This window comes from Anomalospiza imberbis, chromosome 3, assembly GCF_031753505.1.
Source record: "Anomalospiza imberbis isolate Cuckoo-Finch-1a 21T00152 chromosome 3, ASM3175350v1, whole genome shotgun sequence".
Lineage (NCBI taxonomy): Eukaryota > Metazoa > Chordata > Aves > Passeriformes > Viduidae > Anomalospiza > Anomalospiza imberbis.
Genome location: NC_089683.1, coordinates 107,474,419 through 107,500,187, shown reverse-complemented (window position 1 = coordinate 107,500,187; position 25,769 = coordinate 107,474,419). Strand labels below are relative to the sequence as shown.

The 25,769-nt window shown below is 40.9% G+C and overlaps 1 protein-coding gene across 1 annotated transcript in view; it reads right to left on the bottom strand.

Moving 5' to 3' along the window:
- Positions 1-25,769, bottom strand: part of MACROD2 (mono-ADP ribosylhydrolase 2) — an 853,971-nt gene that overhangs the window by 3,899 nt on the left and 824,303 nt on the right. Inside the window, exons 17-18 of the mRNA XM_068186328.1 lie at positions 6,962-7,045; positions 1,147-1,215 (exon numbers count right to left, since the gene is read on the bottom strand). Coding sequence (XP_068042429.1) covers positions 1,154-1,215; positions 6,962-7,045 — 146 coding nt within the window. The 3' untranslated portion in view covers positions 1,147-1,153. The remainder of the gene's footprint in view (positions 1-1,146; positions 1,216-6,961; positions 7,046-25,769) is intronic.

The following is a 25,769-nucleotide window of genomic DNA, read 5'->3' as shown; positions in this document are numbered from 1 at the left end:
AATATTCAAATACCTTTTTTTGAACAGAAGAAGTGTATTAACATATTGATGTATTTTTAAGTTAAGAATTTCATTATTTCCTCTTTTTTGTTTGAGCAAGAAGTAAGGAGGGGAGGAAGAGTTATAGATTCTGTATTTTAATTAATATTTTGAGGGTGCATCCTGTTTTTTACTTCAGTACTTTTTAAATGGGGCACCATCAGGGCTATTCTCACTCCAGCTGTATAGTAGCACATCACCTGTATGCTGATAAGGACCAAGAGTCACGTTCAATAATAAGACCTTGTATTTTAAATCTCTGTGTTACAGATGCTACCATTGTACACCTTGATCTTGTGCTACACGAAACCCCATTACAAGGGTAGATACAGCATGTTGCTGTTGATGATATTGGTACTTCTCAAAAACCCTACACCAAAGGAAGCAGTGAGCACTGGAAACCACTTCTGAGGGAGAAATGGCTCCTGCTTCTTTTTGTTAGGGATGAGACTTGGACTTCTATCTTCCCACTACATTATTCATTTTAGTCCAGAAGAAATGCTATTTATGCCTATGAAAAACACTTCCTCAACAGCCACCACTGCTCCAGCCACAGAACTATCATTTAGTGTGGAAAGCCAAAAAAAGCTCCAAAAGGCAGCAGAGCTCCAGAAGACAGCTCTCTGACTTTGCCTTGTTTTTCAGTGGTATTGCTGAAGAGACATTAGGTATGGAGAGCCAAGGGCAGCAAACCCCTTACAATGTGAACCTTTTGTTCCCAGAAGACAGCTCATACAGAACTGAGCTTTGTTCCAACCAGTATAAATTGCCTGTCATTTTCCAAAGCAATGCCAAAAATTGTTTGCTCACTTATTCTTCTGTTCCTTATCTCAGTGCTGTTTTGCCTTCTGGTGATCTAAGACCATGCACTACCTACATCCATTGCAGCTGCAGACTGCTGCAATAATATTTGCTTGACAAATAAAGTTTTCCTTTTTATGATGCAATACAGGCCATATTAGACAATTACTTCTCCTTTGTATTAGGTATTCTTATTTTTTAAAATGTTTGTTAAATTTTCACTTAAATTCAGGTGCTTTCAAAGCAAGTTTTCATACAGAAACTGTATGGAAACTAGGGGAGAAAATATAGTTGTGAATATCTTACCTGTTACTTAAGCTTTCTGCTCTGTTTCCATTGGATCGTTTATACTTTCAACTTGACTATTCATTTCAGCTAAAAAAGAAATGAGATGGTCATTAAACTCTATTAATGATACTCATTAAGTTTATCATGTGGAGTAATAACTGCTTTTAAACCAAAAGGGACATTTATTGCATTAAGAAATCTCTTAAGTCATCAAATAGGTCTCTTAGGGGACCCATCCCAACCTGGAGTTCCCTGGACACTATGAAAAACAGTCCTGCAAGGAAGAAGGCCTTAGCATCACTAGAAATGTAAGCCTCTGGCTCTAGATTTGCTCTTTGGTCCACATCCAACCAGTCTGACTTTGGCACCTAACCAAGGAGTCCAGCTCAAGGTCAAAAGGACCTTCATGCCTTTCTGTAGGCCACAGAGATACAGGTATTGCCAAAGAGTGATCTAGAGTTTTGCTGGACTAAGTGGTCTTGACCCTCTCATTCAAACCTTGACCCTCTGATTCAAACGCTGGCTTCTGACAAAGTCCCTGGTAGGACTCAGGTTGAGCCGCAGGATGAACATAAATCCATTTCCATAGACAAACAGAATCATTTTGGTTGGAAAAGACCCAACCAAAAACTTAACACTGCCAAGTCCCACTAAATCATGCCCCTAAATTACAGGAGTCAAGCTGTGACACTTTTGATGCCATCTCAGTTACAGAGATGCTGCTTCCAGAAGTTCTTGAACAGCAAATTGCTGGAACCTAGCGGAGGATTCAGAGGCAATGCCACTATACTCCTACAATAATAGTTTGTTAGTGTAAGATCCATTTAAAAGGCAATCTTATTTTCATTTAAAATTAAAAAAAAATTAAATAGAAGGCCTAAACTAATTTCACTATGACATTTGTCACATCTGTCATCTAAATTATGGCAGGTGTGATTTGTCATAGTGAGGCTAAACATAAATACCTGCAGTTTTAAGACTAATATCTAGTATTTGTTCTGCACTGAATTTGAATGAAGCCATTTATAGTAAAACCATTTTTTGTTTCTTTACTCTGGGCTTGTGTTGTTTTATCACCTGTAGATTGTGAGGCATTTGATATGGGTGACAGGGAAGAACCTCAAACATGAGTAGAATATTTGGAAATTGAGATGGGAGAGAGGAAGGAAAAAACCCCAGAATCAATAATGATGCTACTTCCAGCCAGGCAGTATGCTGTCTTTTCTGAATCAATATTATGCCAATGTACCTGTTACAGTTTTGATTAATTATTTGTAAATTATTCATCACCCATATGCAGAGAAGATACTGTAATGGCTTCCTGGCTGTATGTGATGAATAATACGAAAAGTATCCTCTCCTGATTACAGAGCTCTGATGCACATCACATTTAACAAGCTTGTGTTCTTTAACAATATTTGCATGGAAAAGGCAGAATGCTTAATAAAAATATCACTGAAGGAAGGCTGCTGCACACTGACAGCAGCATCCTCTCCCAGCCTCATCATGCTGGACAGCTTCACTGGCAGTATTTGTTGAAAATACTGTCAGCCTTCACTCACGTTCTACAGAAACCTCCTGCAAAATAAATCTGGACTTGAAACCTGTGGTGAGGCTCTGTCAGCATCCCAGATGAACCTTTTCCTACGTATTTGTGTTGGAGCTCAGCTCTTTGCATGAGCTCTACTAGGGCAGGGAGGTCTGGCTGAAGGATGGGCTTCTGCAGAGTGAACCCCAACATGTGCCACTATGATTCCACACAATTCTCTCTGTTTAGCTGGAAACACAGTGAAACACAGCAGTGAAGCACATAGCACAAGAACACAGGGAAGAACTGCCACCAGGTATGGTGGGGATGTGACTCACAGTCCTCTGCTCCTCTCAGCACAAGGTGGTGTCAGAAAGGCATCATTAGCCCTGGGTGTTCTACATCCAATCACATCACAAGCTGAAATAGGGCTTCTCCCTGATAAGCAAGGTTTTTAGAGGTTTTAAACTGCTAGCTCAATTTAGCAGTCTGGTTGCACCTCCCCATAACATGCTACATCAGCCAACAACTCTGAGAAGCACCTGGAGTGCAAAAAAAAGCACGTCTTCTAAATTCAGTTTTACCTGCACCTCCTTCTGCACCTTCAGAAAAACCTCCAGATGGTTTTTATGCCAGAAATGGACATCTCTGCACAATGGATATGGACTTTCTCTGACTGATTTCTTTTAAATTTTGACCCATTGAGGGACAAAATGATCAACTCTCAAATGATGACTGGGCCGGGATTTCTCCCCCAAAAGAAAGTTCCTTGCAAGAGGAGAAGAAATAACCCAGCAAATAATTCCCATCCATAACAGCACTGTGGTTTTTGCTGACCTGGGGGTTGTGCTTTGGCAGTGCAACATTATTCCTCATCCCTGCAAGAGAGCTGTGTGCTTAAAGCTAGCCAGCTATGACAGCACAGCATATAAGAGGAGAAGACAGGCAAATGGGAGACTGGAGAGCCAAGTTAAAGTCATCTGCAAGAGAGTTAGTGCATTTCTTTAGCCTAGGCTATTATGCTGTAGACCTGGACAGCAGATGACACCAAAATACTAGTGTTTTGGTTTAAATCAGGATGCAGCTTTCCACAGTCTTGACACAAAAAAGATGATGGAGCAACCCCATTGTGAAAAGTTTGATTTGACTAATACAAGCTGGAAAGTGAAAATTGCCTTAGTAATCTCTAGAACTTTGGTGGAAGAAGAAAGAAGGGAAGCGAAGGAAAGGAAGGAAGAGATGGGAAGGGAAGGGAAGGGAAGGGAAGGGAAGGGAAGGGAAGGGAAGGGAAGGGGAGGGAAGGGAAGGGAAGGGAAGGGAAGGGAAGGGAAGGGAAGGGAAGGGAAGGGAAGGGAAGGGAAGGGAAGGGAAGGGAAGGGAAGGGAAGGGAAGGGAAGGGAAGGGAAGGGAAGGGAAGGGAAGGGAAGGGAAGGGAAGGGAAGGGAAGGGAAGGGAAGGGAAGGGAAGGGAAGGGAAGGGAAGGGAAGGGAAGGGAAGGGAAGGGAAGGGAAGGGAAGGGAAGGGAAGGGAAGGGAAGGGAAGGGAAGAAAGGAAGGAAAGGAAGGAAAGGAAGGAAAGGAAGGAAAGAAAGGAAAGAAAGGAAAGAAAGGAAAGAAAGGAAAGAAAGGAAAGAAAGGAAAGAAAGGAAAGAAAGGAAAGAAAGGAAAGAAAGGAAAGAAAGGAAAGAAAGGAAAGAAAGGAAAGAAAGGAAAAAAGGAAAAAAGAAAAAGAAAGAAAGAAATAAAGAAAGAGAGAGAGAGAGAAAAAAAGAAAAAAAAGGAAGGAAAAAGAAGGCTGCTGTTACGGAAATACCATCTAAGAACTTAATCACCAAAGGTGGGGATTGCCATCATTAAAATAAACTAATCAGCAAATCTGTCCTGGGTACAAGAAATTTAATATACAAGGGTCTTTGCTCTGATGGCTGATGGAAATGGGCAGGACAAATATGTGTCTGTATACATAGCCCTATTCCAGGCTACAGATGCACCTTCTGACAGTTTTCCTGATGAAGAATCAATCCCAGGTCTCAAATAATAGTAATTTCTCAAATATATCACTCTCGTGGACCTGCCCACTGGATGAACAATATTGAGATCCACCTAAGCTGTCTAAACTCTCTGCATCTCTAATGCACTTTCCACTGTGCCCTTGAACGTGAAATTAAACCACAAGAGCTGGGCTGCCAAGGGGGATGCAGTGATACATGCTTGTGCTTTCAGCTCTGAAGCAATGAGATCTCCTGGGGCGGAAAGAAGGGGACCAGAGAAAAAATTGGCAATTTACATAAAAATTACTGTTAAAGGGAATGAGTTTGATCCCTTCCTCTCTCTTTTTTTTAAACATGCAGTATATGTCCACAAGGAAAACCACCCTGTAACATAATCCTAATAGCAATTTAAGCTGTCTAGAAATAAAAACTTCCCTGACAATTGAAGTACTTTTTGGCTGCCTAAGCAAACACCCTTTTCCTGTTCTTTCATGTAACTTAGAAAGTTCAAAGTAAAGGAAGGTACAAGGTGAGTCATATGTAGAAGACATTACAAGATAAGCCAGATTTGAAACAGAGAAAGCTATCAGGATCCTCATTTCAGAAACTGCTAGCTGGTCCTTCTGTCCTTTCCTATGGGCACATGTTGAAACAGCTATGCAATCACTTTCCTTTCCAGCCAGAAATCCCTTAAGATATTCCTTTAGTAAATTTGTATTTGTTTTCACTAAGTAGCCCAAAGTATCCCCTGGATTCACAATTCAAATGTTTTAATGTGCTATGACTTTTGGGTTTGTTCAAAGAATGAGTCAAGAAGGCTACTTTGGCTTTATTCTGCACTTCTACTTGTAATAGCATAATCTCTAGCATTTTTAATAAAGAAAAGTTCATTATGCACACTTGCTTTTCCTGTGCTTGCAAACTTCTTTACAGGCCAGTATCTAATCAGTCACCAATTCAAATGCTGCAGGACAGTCTGACATCAGAGAAAGGAAATCAGCATCATATTCTTTGTGTAACTAATAGCAAAAACAATATAATTGGTTTGTCTTTGAGATGTATAAAAGTGTCCCTTCAATTTATATTATGTCATTGTTGAGGAGGTTAATGAAAGAGTTAAAAAATAGCCTTCACTACAGAGAGGAGTCTGTAGGTACAAAATGAGGATTGGACACCCAATCCCAAACCCACTGCTGTTTGGAGCAGTAAAAATGCCCCTGTGTGTAAAACCCAACAAAACCCTGTATGTAGCTCTGTTACACTACAAGAGCTGACCAAAATGAGAGAAAAAGGCCTCACCAAAGCCTAAGCACCAATATGCTGATTCCCACCATAATTTATTACACACAGGATGAGTCAAGGAGGTAAATTATTTTTTGTTTACAAGGATATTACACTGTAGATTTTGAGTAGCATCCTACTACTCAGCCCTTGCTGGAATTTGCCACACAGATGGGTCATGGGCTCACTGAGATCAATGTTGGAGGAATGTAATTTCCAAGTAAGGAATTGTGTGTTGATTATGTCCACAAACCTGAATGGAACTGCTGTTGGGTCAACTAAATTGTGGTTGTTTTATTAACAGTAAAAGTCTCACAGCTGACCAAGAATGAGACTAACAACATACAAGATCAGAGTGGTTATACTTCCAAACACTTCCCCCTTGATGAAGTTGAGCAGCAGCACAAAAATATTCAGAAATAATCCTCTGACTGCAGTTAGACCCCCAACCTCTTGGCCAATTCTATATCAAGACCAACATTACAGTGGGTCTAAAATATTACTTAATTAAAGGGCAGGCAGTGTAGAACATACCAACTGAACACGTTAATCCAATCAAATTAAAAAGCAGGGCTACAGTGCTGAAGGTTACTTCCACCAGACTCACAAGACAGTAGAGATGGTGTAACCTCTCAGAAAGACTCAGCTGAAGAGACTGTAAATATAGCTCAATTTTTTTTAGGAGGAAACATAGAAACAAACTCTAGAAAGGCAATGCTAGATATCAACTTCAGGACAATATACAGAGTCATAGAATGGTTTTGCTTGGAAAAGACTTTAAAGACCATGTAGTCGTACTCCCCTGCCTTGGGCAAGGACACCTTCCACCAGATCAGGTTGTTCCAAGCCCCCATGAGCCTGGTCTTGAACACTTCCAGGAAGGGGGAATAGACAGCTCTCTGGACAACCTGTTGCACTGCCTCGCTACCCTCATAGTGAAAAATTCCTTACTAATATCCAGTCTAAACACCCTCTTTATCAGATTAAAGCCATTACCCTAAAAAAAAATAATTGAAAATAACAGAACAACATACCATCCTTATTTGAAACATCTGCTGCTTGACTTGCGAGGTCAATTTTCATAGGCTCCACGGAAGTTTCCTCTTGCTCTTGTATCCCTATAATATAAGCCAAAGAAGGAGAAAAATCAATACTCACAGTACTTGATTAATATCTAATTCTCTGACTCTTCACACCACACCTGGCTTTTTTTTTTCCTTCTGGCAAGCTCTTACCTTTGTAGACTCCACTGTTGTATAGTGGCACCCACTAGAGAAGAGGGCAAAGGATATAGGGAGAACACGACTTGAAAACAATTGCCTAAATTATTTTTTAACTGATATTGTTAAAATCACATCATGGTGTGTGCTTCTGCCTCCCCACCATTCTTTTCTCATCACTTTTAAAGAATCCCTTCTGCTCATAAAATGAAATATATGATGGGGACTTAATCACAGTTATAAAGTTTCTACAGCCAGCAGAAAGAAAACAAATAGAGTGAAGTGTTCAAATACACCGGGTAGCCAAACACAAACTAGAATATGAATGTAGGAAAATGCATTTTATCACTGTAACTCAATATTTTTATCTCTTCTGCCTCAGGCATGTCTGGAAGCTTAGATTCAAACTCGTAACAAAATTTAAAAAGGAAAAACAATGAATTTGCTGTTTTAGACAGAGTTCTACTATTCTGCCATTGGCTAAGAAGCCAATTTTTATTTACATTCCATCATTCTACTTCTCTACTTCTTTAGCCACTGTAAAGCCTGTTGCACTCATCCTGTGACTGAACTCTAGGATATAAGGTGATTGGTCACTAAGGGATCCAGGCATTTGGGTGGTTATAATGAGACAGCAGAGTGTAGTAAGGACTCATATTTCAGAAACATTTCATTCATAAACTGAAATAATTCACCCATTCAACAACACAGATGAAACCTTCACCGTCTCTCAAAAACCTCCTTCTTTCTCCTCTGGAATTCTAAAGTGGGGTTTTTAAGTTCACTGGAGTGTACAGCATTTATTTTGTCCATAAAAATATATCTACTACTGAAAATTTCAGCCACTTTTCCTTCTAATTTTATCTGCAAAACAATGGCATAATGGAGACTTTAGTTTTCTCTTTGCTTGCTGTGATGGCCAATTCTATTTTCACTGGCAACTTCTGCCACACTACCTATAGAATCACAGAATCATAGACTCATTAAGGTAGGAAAAGATGTCTAAGATAGAGTCCCACTGTTAACCCAAGACTGCTAAGTACACCACAAAACCATGTCCTCAAGTACTACCTCCACTCACATTTCCAGGGTTGGGGATTCCACCGCTTCCCTGGGCAGCCTATTCCAATGCCTGACCTACAGTCCTACCAAGTTTGGGGGGTGGATGATTTTACAGTGATAGAAATGTTACTTATCATTTTAACAGACCTTATTTCTCATGCAGAAACTTTTCAGTGGATCATCATACCACCAGCTTCACCTCTTCCTCACTGGTTTAAAATCATCTCCCCACAGACATAAACAAAATGCCTGTAAACATCTGTGACTGAGAATGCTGCATATCTGCCTGAAATGGCCCCTTTGTGGGTGCATCAAGCTCCAGATGCTTCTCCAGGGAATTCATGAGAGTGAGCGGGGTTATCTCCTGTGGTTTTTTATGTACCAACATCCCCAAGACTTCCCAGTGCTCACCCACCTGTCTTTTTGGCTCATGCAAAAGATAAACCCAGGTGACCCTACACGAATAATATGTATATGGCAGGAATTTGTCAAATACAAGACTGAACAGGTGTTTCAAAATCCCTGCCTGACTTCTCCTGGCAAAATCAATATGAAATTTGAGGGACCATGAAAACACTGATTAATGAAGGAAGATACACAGACATTATAATTGTGATACATTTTGATTATCTGAGGGAAGCAGCTCTGTGAAAAATAAAATTTTGAAAAATCTCAGAATAATCAGGTGGGCTGGGAGGAAGCTTAAAAACCATTTAGTTCCAATCCCACTGCCATGGGCAGGGACACCTTCCACTAGACCAGGTTGTTCCAAGCCACATCCAACCTGGCCTTGAACAATTCACGGGATGGGGCAATGACAGCTTCACAAGGCAATATGTGCCAGGGCCTCACCGCCCTCTGAGTAAAGAATTTCCTCCTAATATCCAGTCTTAAACCTACTCTTTCATGTTAAAAACATTCCTCTTTGTCCTATTGACTGTCTCTACATGAGTGCAGCCTGCAGTGGATGCATCTCTACTCATGAAGACACCCTGATGTCTGATGTAGGTATTTGGGATGTCTGCTAAACACCCGCATGCTCAGACTGGCAGCTGCTGCCCCTGAATCTGACTTTGACTCCTCCAAACCACCAAGTATTAACCAAATAAAGGAGATATGATATGACAGGTTACGTCTGGCCTCCCAGTTCCTCCTCTTGTCACTGCCTGAAGATGACCACATGAAGTTCCCAGCCCTTATCACAAGAACTTTAACTAGCCAGCATGCCTGGCTTCACCACACTGCTGAAAGGCCTTTTGCTTTCCATTTCAGAAATCTCTCATGCAGCTGACAGGTGCAAAGGTTTATTGGCACAGTGCGAGGTGATGTTGGAGGCTAATGAAAGAGAATTTTATGGACACGTATGCATGTGTAAATTTCTACACACGTGCCTAGTTCCAGTTGTCTTCCATTTGCAGTGATAACATCAGGCATGGGATGGGGGGTGGTAAACCTAGAAAGAGGCTAGGAAGAGTAACAACAGCATCAACAGATCTGCAAAAATTTTTCAGAGGTTTAGAATCATAAATACTGTCAGAAGAGTTGCTTTTGTTCTGCTTTTTCACCTTCCTTCCATGTCTGAAACTCTGATTCCCCATCCTTTTTTAGGAGGGGATGGTTGCAGTATCAGTGGTTTTCACACTGGGAGTTCACTGTTGGATATTGTCAGCAAGAAAATTATAGTGGGAAACAATGTTCAGGGGCAACCTAGGCAGAAGAATGTTTTAAACTTTTACTAACCTGAGCACCACCGCAAATCTTGGGAGGAGATTTTCACAGTTTACCATCTCATTTTTTGGGAAAATTTACAAATTCAGTTAATATAAATGTAATTTCTTCCTTCATTATTACTATGGGATGGACACAGGAACATTCACTATATTGCCATGCATGTGGAAAGGGTATTATCCAAAATAGCTCCCCTGCTGTGCAGTCAATTCAAGTTCACTCTGAGATCAGCCCAATTCACATAAACAGCAGAATTTGATCAATACCAGAAACTGCCTTGACAACCAATTTATTCATGAGGCCTCTCCCTTGGTCTAATTCCTTCAGGTTAAAGCACAAACAAGCAAAGGGTGGCAGGTGTCCATGCAGGAGCTGAGAGTTCCTGAGGGGGAGGGAGCCCAGGAGATACCGCTTTCAATATCAACTCTCATTTCCAATTTTGCTCCTGCCAGAGCTCATTACCTGAACCCTTTGCCAACGGGTCACACAATCAGCTCAGCACTAAGAAACAATGGGCTGCTGGCATGGGCAAGCAGGGCTCCCAGCATTTTCCAATGCATAAGACAAGTACATACCAGGAAGACAGAAATCTGTGCACACTTATATAATCTCTTATTTTTTTCCCTTAATAATCACTTGTTCCATGTGCTTACAGTTAATACACCATTTTCTCTAGAGATGATTTTTTCCCCCTTTGAATTCATATACTGTTTACAAGACTAACATGAAGCTCTTGTGGTAGCTGTTGGTACCTTGGCATTGATTTTAAAATTGCCCTAACACAGAGGTTAGGCATCTGTTTTACAAAGCCTCAATAAATTCTAACAAGTTAAAAGTGTAACCCATGTCTTCCTCATCATCCTCTTTCTACCTTTGCACAAGGTTTACATCTATTTCAAGCAACAAAAGCAGGCAGCAATCCAGAATTAGAAGCTGTAACAACCCAAAAACTCAGTTTCTACTCTGAGCTGCCTACCTTAAGGATGCTTATTTCTCTTTGATGAGTTTCAAGGGGGGTTCTCTTGGCAGAACCTTCGAGACAAGCCTTGGCATTGGATGTGAGTCAGGGATGTCAAGTGAGCTCTGAACCAGGAATCTGAGCTCCTGCTATTAGTTTCTAGCTTGTTAATAATGTCAGAAACCCTCTTTAAGACAAACAGAAGAACCAGTTTCATGTGTAAATTCGTTCTGTCAGTGTAATCTTATACTCCATGGTAACTTAAATCTTTAAAAAAACCCAATTATAGAAGTCTTGTAATGAATGGGAAATCCTGGCCCTAAGATCATTCTGAATATTTGAGGGAGAAAAGAGTTGGCAATATCACAAGAATCCTGAAAACTACTATTTTTACAGACAAAATGGCAATGCCATTATTCCCATAGCTAGTCTGCTCCACAATTCTGGGTGTTGCTGCAGGAATTCAAATAAAATACTGTCCTGCCCACAGACAATGTGCAACCTGAAGAAATTCATTAGCTGTAAATTATTCATAAAGGAGTTGCTTCTGCTTGTGTTATATACTTGTGTTCAGCTATACTGAACAATCCAGATTTCTCCAATTCATACCCACTGTTGTTTTGAGTTCAGTTGTAAATATGCTTCCCCTTATCGTGAGACTCTGAGAGAGTCAGGCACATTAAAAAAGAATAAATCCAAATTTCTCTGTTTAAAATTGGAACACACCATTTTTCATCTGCAGTAACAAAACCAAACCAACCAAACAAACAAATAAAAAAACCCCAAAAAACCCAAAAAAAAAAAAAACCAAAAAACAGACAAAACTCTTCTGACCAACAGCTGTATTGTCTTTTCTGTCAAAACCAGTTCCCATTTCCTTGCTCTGTAAATAGTCAGAGCTGTTTTTTTCCTTCTTTCCAGTCATTTCATTATAGCACTTTGCTAATGTGACTGTCAAGCCTTCACATCCTTTGTTTACTGCAGTATTTTAGTAACATTATAATTGCTGCCTCATTTAGAAACAGAAGCTGTCTGTGATACAAGGATTCTGTTTTACTCCTGTTTGATATCCATCTGGGATGACTGACCCTTTTAATCAGACCGGATTCTACCTCATCAAATATTTGTGCTGTCTCTTTGTATGTCTTTACAGGTATAAGCACCCAACCTGCTGCTCTTGGGGCGCTAAGAAAAAAAAAAAAAAAAAAACAGCAATCCTTTTCCATCTGTACTTCTTTATGTTTGAGCTGGAGGGCAGTTTTCTCCATTGTTGTCCTTCTGCAATGAGCAGGTCAAGCTTGACAGTTCCGAATCTGCAGGAATGGCACTGCCACCACCATGCCTCTCACTATTCCGTGTGGCTCAGTAAATAACCAACAACTCCATCTGTTCTATCAGGAATACTAGACCTTCATCAACAAACACCCTGTCCCCAGCAATTATGCTCCACAGAGATGAAAGAAAACTCCAGGATGGAGATTTCAAAGGAGGGTGTGCTGGTTATGGTACCAGCTTTGCTGGGCTTTTCAATGCACTGAGTGAGCATCATTCTGGATTTGTGTTGCAGCCCCTTCATTGTTAATTGGAGTGTGTACCCTCCTTTTTGGCATTTTGGCTTTCCAGAATAAGCTTCTGTTTGTACTTCTATTTTCCAGAGTAACAAAGAGTGATGAATCTCCCTTTCCCTCCAGTGCAGTGTGTGTCAGCTCAGCTCTCTGTTCTCTGTGTTTGTGCACACAACTGTACCTAAAGGTATCATGCTGCTCCCAGCCACTGTTATTCCTAGCTCAAGCTGAACAGCAATTAAAAAAAAAATACAATTTAAAAGTGTCTAAGATCTGCTTATCCCTATCCCCTTCAAGCCTTTTATTAAACGTACTGTTAGTAAAATCTCATTGTGCCAACCATTCTTCAAAGGTGAGAATGGGAGGCTAGTGAGGATTGTCACTCAGCAATATGGTCCATAAGAGTCATAATAATTTGGCACATCTAAAATCACTCATGTCCAACAGGAGTGCTTTGTGTATTTTGTCTCTCTCTAAAAACAGGATAAACCTGCACACAGCAGGCTCTTGATGAATGCAAGGTACATTGTTTTAAGAAAAGCCTTTTTGATTTTTTTTTAATTCTGGAAAAATGTGTAAAAGGCCATGTCATTGTTTTCCAGATGCTCTTTTTGTGAAACCCTCATCAGAGAAGGAGCCTGCAGCATAGAATGTTTGAAATGGAGCACCCAGAAAATTTCATCTCATCCCTCAATTGCTGGCTGTTAACATGACTAAATGTTGCCTGATTGTGATCAAACTAGTAGATCACCTGTACTTAATGGCTTCCAAAGCACTTATGCTCCATCCCTGCCTACAAATAAGGCTAATAGTATGCTCAGTAGCATTATGATGAGTGAAGGGAACAGAAATGGTATGATTATTTACCTCTCTTTACCATTTTGTCTTTTTTTTTTCCTGCTGTTTGTGAAACTCATGAGTGATTTGGTTCAGTTCCTGATCACTACCTGCCTCATCCTGAAAACTGTGTAGGTGTGTGGAATTAAAGCACTAGGGGACCCTTTTGTGTAAGCCTTAGAACATTTACATATTTCCTAGGGCACACCTTTTACCAGAGGGAATGATGCTGGGCATCCAGAAATATCTTCTGAGTTCCACGGCCATATGAGCCAGCCTGTTGTAAGACAGCTGCCTGCCAGAATGATATCTGCACCTCTACTCCCATCACAATATCACTGTTCTCCACACACTCACCAGGCTCATCACCACATACCTGGTGGCATAACAGCTCTCTCCAGCAGCTCTAATTCCTCTCTGCACCGTTAATCTGTGGTGAGGACTCCTGGCCTTAATTTTGATGAACCAATGTGGGAGCCCAGGTGCTTTAATAGGCCTTTCTTTCCCTTTGGTTCACCCACTAAAAACCAGAACAAATTAATAGCCTGTGTTGCCATGAGCAGCACATACTCTGCCTCTATTCCTTTTCAGTCTTGTATTCACTGTATTTTCTGAGCACTTCAAATGATCTTGAGAAAACCACAGAAAATCAGACTCTGACAGCAAAGAGATCCTGGATCTCCTAAGCAGGACAGATTTGTCAGAATGTGACACTATTTCAAAAAAAAGGGAAAGAAACTTTCCATTTTGTTCCAAAGTAATAACTCCAAACATAAAGGAGACTGAGTCAGTCCTCAGCTTTGAGCAGCAGGGCAAGAACCAGATGGTTACCAGTAGTGAACAGAAACAATATTAATAATAGAAATTATAAGGAAAAGATGGGGAAGAAGGGAAGAACCTCAGAGAACCTCAAACCACTCAAGAGCTGAAAGTTAGAAGAGTTCCTCTCAGAGAAGCATCCTCACATTCACAGAGAACCCACTCCATCCACACAGGGCAAAAGGTGGATTTGCCCGAGCTTATGATAATGTACTGATGGGGCTTCTCATCCTTCTGGCTTGCAACCACTTATTCTGAGGCCACTGCTTCTGAAAGAAATTACTGCTGAGCAAAAGAGTAGCCTTAGAAAATACTCTGTTCAATTTATTTTCAAGGAGACTATTACCAAAATTATGAAGAGTGAGCTTCAAAGTAGCAGTGGACAGCAGCTGAGAGTGTATGGATCTAACTAATATGCAGTAACAATATGCAATGTGGGAGAAAGATTCTTCCCTGATATTTATCCAGAAACCCCAACCTAAATTTGGCAGCTTAAAATGGAACACAATATTGACAACAAGGAGAGGCATATGAAGTTGAACAAAGTTCTGTTAATAGATGTCTAGATCATTACTGTGACATTGGGTAAAAACTGGAGCAACTTTTTTTGAAAGCTGAGACATGTTTTTCCTCAACCATCCTGCCTTTGCTCCATATTACTGAAAAGTTCTCAAAGTTCTGTTATACCTCAAGGTAGCAAATAGAAACTGGAGGCCAAAACCATATAACACAGAGTCTGAACAAAAATCTTTAAGAAAAAAAAAAAGAGGGGGGAAAAGAGGAGGACAAAACTATCTCTGTATGTTGCTTATCAGAGAATACACTTTCAAAAAGATGCAGGATTTTTCCCTTTAGCACTGGAAATCATATCCCCTCTATCCATCAAACTATCTTTTAACATAGAGGTTGTTCCAGATGCCAGCACACACAGGTCAACATTTTCAACAATAGCTGACTAATGTTAGGAGCACTTTAAAAGGGAGTTTCGATCCCTTTTTTCAAAAGCTTCAAGCTTCTAGCAGCTCCATCTGGCTTCAAAGGGGGCTCACTCCAAAAAGTGTTTTGGATGTGCTCCACATTTTTGAAATTCAGGGCACCTATTTTGAATCCTAAACATGGACTTTAAAAATCTATGGCAATTCTCACTGCACTAAGGATAACACCACTTCTTTAATCTGTGCTTAGAAAGCTAACTGACCTTATAACCAACAATCTGGCTTTTCCATTCTCTTTCCCTCAACAGAATTTGAGGGAATTCTGAGAATTTGTAGAACTCCTAATAAGACTGGTGTCTATCATGAAAACTAGCGGACTTGAGTCTAAAAAGATAACTATCATTTTCCTTGAAACTAGTCAGTAACACCTCCTCAAATCCTCTTCGTAACTGATGAGCTCTTTCCTTACAAAGAGCTGTCCTGTAGGTCAGCCAGAATGTAGCAGCTAGGGCTGTGGGATACTCAGAAATACCACAGGCCATAGAAAAATGAATTCCAGGCTGGCATGTTGGAATATTTAGCCCTTCCTGGAATGCCAGCTTCCTCCTACGGGGTGCCAGAAAACATAAGGGCTTGTATTTGCAATCTTAGCACCAAAGTCAAGACTTCTACCAATTAAACCAGAAGAGAATAATTGCATTAGCAGCTGATAGTGGCAGACTTCTGTCCTGCTAAAGCAGGGTGACATGCAAACACTAAAAACACTTCCTCAAGCTAAATTCTTCAGATTGCTGGATTTGGACCATGCTTTACGATTTATTCATAATAAAACCTTCGTAGCTTAGGAACTTGCAGATGCCTAGAGCCTTTCCATTATATATCTTTCAAGTATTTTGAGCTTAGGAATAAAAAAACCACCTGACATAGTGGTTCCAGCCTTGTGTCAAAAAGCAGCAAAATTTCCCCTCTTCTTCTTGAATACCCACAGCTGGAAGGTAATACAGAGCTTTTGCCAGCACACAGCACAAGGGTAAGAATTAGAGGTAACATGTGTGCTCTCTACAAATGTGCACATGGCCCAGGTCTGCAAGAATTTGTACGCTGGTATAAGGATTGTCACTGCCCACAGTCTCTACAAATACCTTGGCAACTCTTACTTTCACAGGAGCTACTGAAGATTTCAAAAGAATGCAGAAGTGCTAATGTCCTGATGCAGGTGACTTCAGCCCTGACAGACATTTCCTCAGAGTCACAGATAAAACTGAAGGATTAAGCCATAAAGGATTAGGAGAGGTGTCACCTAGAATTAAGTCACTGGCCTTGAATCATGGTTTTGTTGGGCACTGAAAACAACAACTTTCCCCATCTTAAAAACAAGCTTTATTGTATTTCTTTAAATATATAAAAATATATTTCAGATATATATCTTGATTTCCTGAGTAGGCTTAAAAGTCTAGATGGCTCATAGTTGTACAATTTTCATTTTTTACTACACTTCAGTGCACTAAAATACATCAATCTGACAATCTGAAAAGACCAAACAAATTTTTTTCACAACTGTGCACTGGATGTTTATGTATCTAAGAAAATACAGGAAATAAATACCTTGCATGGCTCTCTTGACATAGAACCTATTTTAAATGATACAGACCCTAAAAGGGGAGGGTCTGTTAGACAGAGAATTGGTCTTTCACTAGAAAGTTTATAGCTCATAGCAAATCTAGGTCTTCCCAACTTAGCTGCCCAGTTATTTTGATGTAAGCACCAAAAAGAGGTCCATACATGAGATGTGCTTTAAGTCCAAAAAGTCTGTGGCATTTCACTTTACAGGTGCAGAGATTATTTGGGGTGGTAGAGAAGAAATAAGCCTAGTGCCTTATAGGGATGTTTTAAATCACCTTGGATATTTGTGACAATGCTGAGAACTGGTTGAAAATCTTATGAGGGACCCAAGCAGTGATCCTCAGCCTGATAAAACCTGCCATAATTTGGAAGTATTGTGTCTAGCTCAGGCTGGAGACTGGCAGAAGCTGACACAGTGACAAAGCCACTGCAGCTACTGCATTCTGCAGGCAGGGGGTGGTCCTGCTGTACAGGGAACCCACTGCAAAGGCACATGTGTAGTCCATGAAAATATTTCTAATAAAACTTTCTCCTGAATCAAATGATGCTTTGTTTTTCCTGGTTTAAAAGAACAGATAGTACAATGGGAAATGTAATGTTTTCAGAGAGTCATACAAATGTATCCTGTGAAGCCCAAGATTTCCAGAGAAATGTTGCTGGCTCTTGCCAAAACTATAAACTGAAGCTACCAGATTGCTGTTAAAAAATTAAAAGAAAAAGTGAAACCCCCCTCAGTTTAAAAGGACGTGAGTATTTTTCAATGTTGTCAGACATTTTCATGGAGGGAGGAACAAGGAGGAACTGCTTCTTGATTACCCAGCAGGAAGCATTTAAGAATATGTTTACTGGTCATTCATGACATAAGTACTTCTGGCAGAGGCAAGGAAGCTATTTTTTAAGCAGCAGAGCTGGAGGAAGCCGGTTGGTCACAGAGAATCCATGTGTAAGACAGTGGTGCCACTGCATTGGCAGTCCATAAAAGGACAGCCAATTAGGCTGATGAGCATGCAAAATCATAGAATTTAGACTGTGCATTCCTTGGATAAAGAAAACTGTGAAGGGCACTTTGAACGGCATTTCCAGTTTAAGTTTAGAGACTGGACTATACAGCAATAATCATTAATGATAGTAAAAGTCCTAATTAATACTAATAGTACTAATAGGTAAAAAGATCCTGCTTATCTTTCTATATTCCTATTTATATTTCTTATCAGAAAAATTCTTCACTTAAGTTTCATTTCCTTAACAGAGAGCAATTCATACTCTAAGTGACAACTTAACAGTGTAACCATTAATGTACAATAGAAAGTATAATGAAAATGAACCTAAATTAAAGTTCTCAAAATTCAGTTTATCTACTCTTCATCTCATGGCATATTTACTATAGCAAGCCTAAAAGTTTAGACTCATTTTATTTCTGCCTGTCCTCCGATTTACAAACCCTGAATTACTGCAGCTCTTTTCACAGCCCACATATGAAAGAACTGTGCAAATAGCTGAAGGAAATGTTAAGAACTGGATCACATGCCATGGATCACATTCTGTGCACAGAATGGCTTCCCCAGAGTAAGCCTATGCAGCAGTACTTTTTGACATTCATCATTACAGTCCAGTCCTTGGATCACTGGGGGTGTAGCCATGTGAAAGCAGGTTTCCACTGACAAAACAACGCTTATAACAAAAGGCCATCCCTCCCAAGGGGAGCACAGCAGTGATTTGAATACCAGGCCTCAAAAAGGTGGCTTTATTTCAAAAATTTTGCCAAAGGCTGCTAGTGGGCCAATCAGTTTCAGTGTGTGATGGTTTATAGCAACAAAACTGTAAAGTCTCCAGAAAGTAGAAATCTGTGAAATGTGGGGAAAAGAGCTGCCTTCTTGCCAAAACACAATTCCTGGTTATATAGAGTATTGGATCAAAGACAAAGTATTTCGCAGGAACACAGCATCATCACAAACCTCATCACCAAGGCTTTGGGGATGCTGGGTGACAGTCCCTCTAGCATCCTCAGCCACATTGGTTGAGCACAGCCAAGGCTGGACCAGCCCCCTGCCCCTTCCTCCAGCTTTCCTCTGGACATACCCTCCAAATTCTGATTTATTCCAAGTTATCAGCAGCAGGGGTGCTCAGTGAGCAACTGGGGAGCCCCTGCTGCTCCAGGCAATGCCTCCTCAGCAACTCCCAGCAGCAGGGCAGGAAGAGGAAAATCAAGATGTCAATTCCAAAGCATGCCCAGAAATTTGCACCTGCAGTAGCTGCTCTCAAAGGTTTAGAGCTCACCTCTTCTTTCCCAAAGCCTGCAGCAGACCCAACTACTTGAAGTTCTTGGACAGCACAGGGATACAGAAAACATGGAGCAGCTTCAAGCTTTCTGCACGTGTCCTTTGGGTCCTGGGGTCATAGAATCAGACTAGTTTGGGAAGGGATCTTAAAGATCATCTAGTTCCAATATCCCTGCAATAAGTTTTTGCCCACCTCCCAGGCAATTAAGAGAAGATGCAAAATACCAGAGAAATGGCATTTCCTAGTGATTATGATAAACAGAGTATATAACTAGCTACTTTAAAAGCAGGCTTTGAAATGCCACTGGCTTGCTTTGTTCTAAGCACAGTCCAAGGGAGAATGTCAGGTCACATAACTCACTTGTTATCTTTATACAGAGGAGCTCCACTAAGCACCAGCCATCATAAAAATAATAACATTCCTTTTAGTGGAAAACAAATAGAAAAGAAAAATGCAACAACTCGATTAAAAGGAAGCCAATTAGCACTTCAAAGATTGCCGCGAGGTCTGTAAACAGGGATGTTAATACACTGGGGAGCTGTGCTCCTCTTCAGCCACAGCCTGAGTTATGAAAATGGAGGGAGCACCATTACAGAGATAACACTCCCCCATGACACAAACCTACACTGTGCATTCATTTAGACACACTCTTTGCATTTTGTTCCCCTCAGTGGCTTAAAAAATGCCAAGAATCAGAATAGCATGTGAAGAGCATTTTAATCTAGCCTTAGATAAGGCACTTTCCTCCTCTGGGCAGCGAGCACTCAGCAGCAACCACTTTATGTACAACATGAAGGGAAGTGTCAGGGAGAAAACTGCAGTAATTGAGGTCACATCCTCTGTGGCTGCAAGGAAACCCTCTCACACATTTTCCCCCATCATCCATGCACATTTCCATGTATGTACAGCTAACCATTTTAATGATATATAAATATTTATCTCCTGAGCAGATAAACTAGTAGGCATTTAATTCTAGTGACGCAAACACCTGATGGATGGATGCTCTCATCTACCTGTAAATGCAAAACACCAGCCACTGAATTAAATTATGTGGCAAAATTATGTGACAGTTATCTCTGAGGTATTTGGAATTCCACACAAAATCTGTGCGTCACATGGTTAAACAGCTAGCTCTCATGTTTTATAGGGAGGGAGGGAAGAAGGGAAAAAAAGTTGTGCTTTGTGGTTTTTTTTAAATCTCATTTGCAGCTGTACAGTTACAGCTTAAAGAGTAATAATAAAAGAGTGTATGTGACAATGCAGAAACAAATGTGCTTGATGAGATGGGGAAATACAAAGCTTTTTGAAAGGGTGAAAAATCTCCAACTATCTGGTAGTAGTGTTGAGAAGAAAGGAGAAATACAAGGGGCAGTCTGCAGCAGGGAGGTACAGGACTTCTTAATTACTGGGCTACCAAGACCATTACCCCCCCAAATGCCTGTGAAAGCTTACAAACTGAACTTACAAGGCTCAGCAAAAAAATCTCTTAATAAGAACAGCATCTTCAAAAAGCAAACAGGAGTAGCTTTCCCCAAGATACAGCTGCTAATTAGAAATGATGGGTAATAGATGCAGGCGGCAAGGCACCCCGATGAGAGCAAGACTTTTCCTGGTGACCTCTCTACCTGTTTCTTCTGACTGCTGCTCTCCAAGGCTTCACAGATGGTGTTCTCTTTAAATTAATACCACCCTGCCAGCCAGAAGGAAGCTTCTGTTGTACTTGGCAATACAGGTGAACAGCCTGCATTTAGATTTCAAAGCAAATGCTACAGGTGTTCCAGCAATATGGCAAGCAGCTGATGTGCTCCAGCCTCTTCAGGCCTGGATAAGACTCAGCTGTGTTTTCTTATCTCTAAGACTAGCTAGAGAAAAATCACAACATTCAAAGGGCAAACTTCGCACACAGGAGCAAAATCTGAACTATCTTTGCTCTAAATGACTTTGTCAGTTGTGAGGTGTGAAAGTGCCAATGCCATCCTGCCTTCTCCTCTTGGAGGAGATGGATATGTATCCAGCTGATTACAGGTGCAGGTTAGCACGGAGCAAACTGGCTTTGACACCCGAAGCTGTGACCAAACCTTTGCCAAAAAGCAAAGGCATTCTGTGCTCATTCTCACTTTTGGAATGTGACTATGTGTGGCTGATTTCCTTCCCTCCTACATGCAGATCCTTCTCCCTTTTTTTTCAGCTGTGCACTGGTGATCTAGTTGGATTCACAAGCTGGGCAAGAGCAAGCTATATCTATCCTTGAATGGCAGACCTCATTACAAGAAGGAAATGGTTCTGGCAATCTAATACATTGCATGGCACTGCTGCTTCCAGGATCAGATATCAGCCTCAGGTCATGGCTACCTCTGGTGGTTAAATATCCCACAGCAGTTGTGATAATAACAAATGGCATTAACCATATTTTACAGCCAAATCTTGACATGAATATCTCTCCCCCAGGCTCCCCTTGAAAGTTCTTTTCTCCTTGGAAAGATTTCCTGTGTCTTAAACATCACACCTTTAACTTAGTACTGTTAAACATTGGCTGTGTTTAATGCCAGAGGGAACAGTTTCTTGAGCAGATTTTGTGATCTCTATATGCATCAATTTCTAAGATAACTTGGGTTCCTTTAGATAGGTACAAGATATATATGTATTTCTTATAATCTGCTTTTCATGCTCACACACTTCAAGAGCCAGCTGGATCTGCAAGCAGAACTGCATCCAGGAAATCTATTTTATGCCATGCTGGAAGCAGGCAATACTAGGAATATTGTTTAAAGACTTTTTCCTTTAACTTTCTTTTCTTTTTAAAGCAAACTTGCCCATATTGCATTGCCAGAAGATTCAAAACCAAGCTACAAAAGCATCCAAATGTTTGGACATTTACCTGAAAAACAGCTGTGTTCCAGCTGCAGGAGCCTGCAGTACCTGTAACTGAGTAACTGAGACATGTCTGTAACCTCCCAGTAACCTCAGTCATCTGCAATTCAAGACTCAGGTTTCTATGTGCAAGCAGATTTATGATGATACAGGCATTAAAAACATTGACAACGGTTTAAAAAGACCACAATAGCTGTACCTACCACACACTGGACAGTTACTGCCTTGGAAGACAGAGAGGTAAATAAAAACCACAGAGGATGCCAGTTTTACCAGACCAGTATGAGTGTGGAAGCTGTTAGCTATGCTCATATGAGGATAATTGTAAAATAACTGCTGTTCCAAGGAGGAAGTCCCAAAAAAATGAGAGCACAGCTCTGGTCTCTTTTGGCAATCTAGCTGGTTAGATCAATGTGACCACCAGGCAGAAGTTCCTGATATCTAAAGGAAGAATTGGGTGTGTGGGTAAGGACCACAGCAAAACACCATGGATCTGTGAGGTGAGATCACAAGAAGAAGGGCCAAAGGCTTAACTGAGGTGTGATGGCAGCAGCCATGCAAAACTTGGAGCAATGAGGATCTGAACCCAGATGAGGGAGAGGGACCATGCCAGTGCTTACCCTGGCCTCATATCCTCTTGATCAGAGCATGCTGAAAATAAATCTGAATTAATGCTGGAAGGGTTGCACCCCTGATCCTTGTGTCTTAGAGATTCCTGCAAGACAGCCATGTGGGAAGCCCATGTGGGAAGCTCTCATTACTGGGCCAGCACCAATGAGAATGTGTCACCTGTAGAGACCTTTCAATGCTCAGAAAAGAGCAAAACAAAAAGCAATGAAGCTGCTGTACACTCATAACAGCAAGTCCTCCTCAGTTTTCTGACCTCTCCAGACCAGCTGGGTTGATGGAGGCATCATACTAAGGTACCAGCAATCCAGAAAGGGGGTGATGCTCAGACCCAGCTGTGCTGACAACCTCCCTGCTCAGTCTTCCTACTAATCTTCCTTCTAGCTAGGATAGCTGGAGGAATCAGGCAAGTTAATTTCCTTGACTTGAGTTGCTGGAGTTAGGTATTGATTTTTCAGCATATTGACATCTTATTTTGAAGCACCTGAGGTATCTCCATTTGTTCTCATTTGTGTCATTTGACACCTTTGTGCTACATTTCAGGCTGTCAGACCGTGAAAAGATGTCCAGCAGTTGTGCTTTACCTGATGAAACTGTGTAGTTGTAACTGTGTAACTGTGATAGCATTTGGCCACAAATTGGGAATCTCAATGTTTTCTAGGCCCTGATGCAATGAATTTGCCATCCTGACCCCCTGACTATACACCATTGTTAGCTGTAACCAGGGGGTAATGGAGAAGAGACTACTGACTTTTTCTGCTCAAAATCCAGAAAAGATTTTAACCAATTTTTCTGTGCAGGTAGGAATGGTATAGCCTGTAAGTGACTGCTTATTTCCTCCACAGAGAAAATGCTGAATGTGTAGACACGCTGGCTTTCAAGGGCTGTAAAGTAATGTAAGTATTGAGAGGTTTTAGGATGATGTAAATAGAATAAAGGAGGTGTAGGCCTCTTCAATAGGTATGATTACTGGCACAGTGACTGCAGAACAAACAGTAAAGGCACATCCTCATCCACAAAGGGGAATAATGAGTAAAAGGGCTTATATACCCCAAGATTTTAGTGTAAAGACCCTGCAACAGTGAAACAGTAATGAAGGTCATCTTTTGGTTGAAATTTTCTAGCTGTAGAAAGCAATGGATTTTAGAACTCAGGATAGACGTCACAAGTCTGCACATGGGAGGAAAATCATTGGCAACTGTTTCAGCAAAGCACAGTGTTAATCAAGTAAGTTCATTATAAGCATTGAAGCATGTGTACAGGTAAGTAAAAAAAACCCACCATTCCAATACTCTTCATGTTTCTCTTGGATCTCTGAAACAAAACTAAGTGTTTTTGCAGCTGCAACTCACAGTTCATAATTCAGAGCACTGGTTTAATTGCAGCTATGAGCACATGCACAGCACACAGGAGTGCTCCAGGAAAGGCTCCTCAGAGATCATGCGACACCCTAAAGAGGAGTTGCATGGAGATGCCAAGCTTTTGGTGAAATAACAGAAAGTCCCAAAGAGCTGCACTTCTGCACCAACGTGTTGAGATGACCCTACTACCTGATTAGATGCAGTCCCAGAGATGTAGGAGGGAAGAGCTGTCTCCCTGGTAGATCATTCAGAGTAGCTAGAGACAAGGTCAGTTGATACTATGGGCAAGGCATGCTGGTGATGACCTTGCATGCTCATCTGGAGACAAAATGTGATAAAAGCCAACCAAGCAGAGGAAAACTCTTCCAGATGGCAAGACCTCAAAAGAACACTCACCTGTCAAGCACATTAGGAAAAGGTGAGGGGACAGAAAACCTGCTGCCAAAAAGTTATGAGTAAAGTACAGAAAAAAGGAAGAGAAAATCCAGAGGAAAGCATTATACTTCAAAGATCTGAGTGAGACTGAGTGAGATTTTTCCTGCTCTGGGTCAGCTGCAGTGAGAAAGTTTTAATCTCAGTTGAAGTCATGCCCTAGGAAAGCAACCTCTACTTTACAAGGCTGTACACACATTTCCCCTCACCATGTAGCAGTCCCTTCTCGTACAGCTCTGGCCTCCCTCTCCAAGCACAAGAAGCAAGGACACCTATGAAGCCATGGTGTACCTCACTAGCTGAGCAGAAGTGGGAATACACAGAAGAAAAAACAGAACAGAGCTGAATCAAAAAGTGTGTCTCTCGATCCACGTGACAGTATGGAGTGAGTCAATGTTACCCTTCTCATACGAGAACAAGATTTACTGCTCACCACAGCACTAGGCAAAACTACAGAAATAAACAGTGAAGTGAAAATGTTCTTCCACTCCTCAAAGTACAAGCCACAGTATTTTTCAATCCTAGGGCATATGGTGTTTTCTTTTAATTCCTTCCTGTTCTATACTTGAAAAAAAAAGGCAGTTCCCCAAATCATACCTTCTCCACTCCTACTGGTTGTGGTTTCCACACAGTTATGACTGGGCTCTACTCACTCTATTTTATGAACATCCTCGGTGAAATGCTGCTTGTCTCCCTGCTGCCCTAAGTGTGTGGCCATTTGAATTTTTGAAACAGCTATAACATAGTGCCATAACCTGGGCAAGGCGGTACATCCATCCAAAACCTAAGCAAGTGGGAGGACAGAATTTCCAGTTCCAGAGCCAGCTCAGTTGGATGAGTGTATTCCATCATAAACAACTTTATTAAAAGAGGTAAGAATCTAAAATTTATCAGTGCTTAACAAAATGAAGACTCCTTTTGTAGAAGATGGCACAAAGACATTTATCTGTGAGGGATCAAATTGTTTCCTGGTGAAACTGCCTGCACTCTTTTGGTCTGCTGGAAGACTGAATTTCTTACTGTGGCACACAGGAGCTAAGCTCACTATTCAAACAGATACTTCTGTAGCTGTACAGTATATGTTGAAGTGGTGCCTTATCTCTGGAGGTGCTAAAGCTTATTTCCAGAAATATGGATGGCTATGATGCCATCTGTAACAGTGCAGTCCTTGGCCAGTGAGTCCTACTTTTTCAGTAAGTTACAGGAAACTGTTTCTAAGATGTCAGACTCTCTCCTATATTCCTTGCCCTCAGTCCTTGGGTGCTGTTTGAGATAGTTTGATATGGTTTGAAAGAGATACATGTTTTGTTTCCATAAGGCACTGCTGTCTCTCTGGAGAGGTGAGCTAAAGCCAAAGCCTGGTAGACTTGGACTCCACCATTTGGAATACGGAGTCTATTATCTCCTCAATTTTCATATGTGAAAAGGGCCTTATCAGTATCTTAAAGCTCTTCAAGTCTTGTAGCTCACAAGTACAAAACACGCAATATCATGTAATACTACTAGAAACATATGAGGACTAAG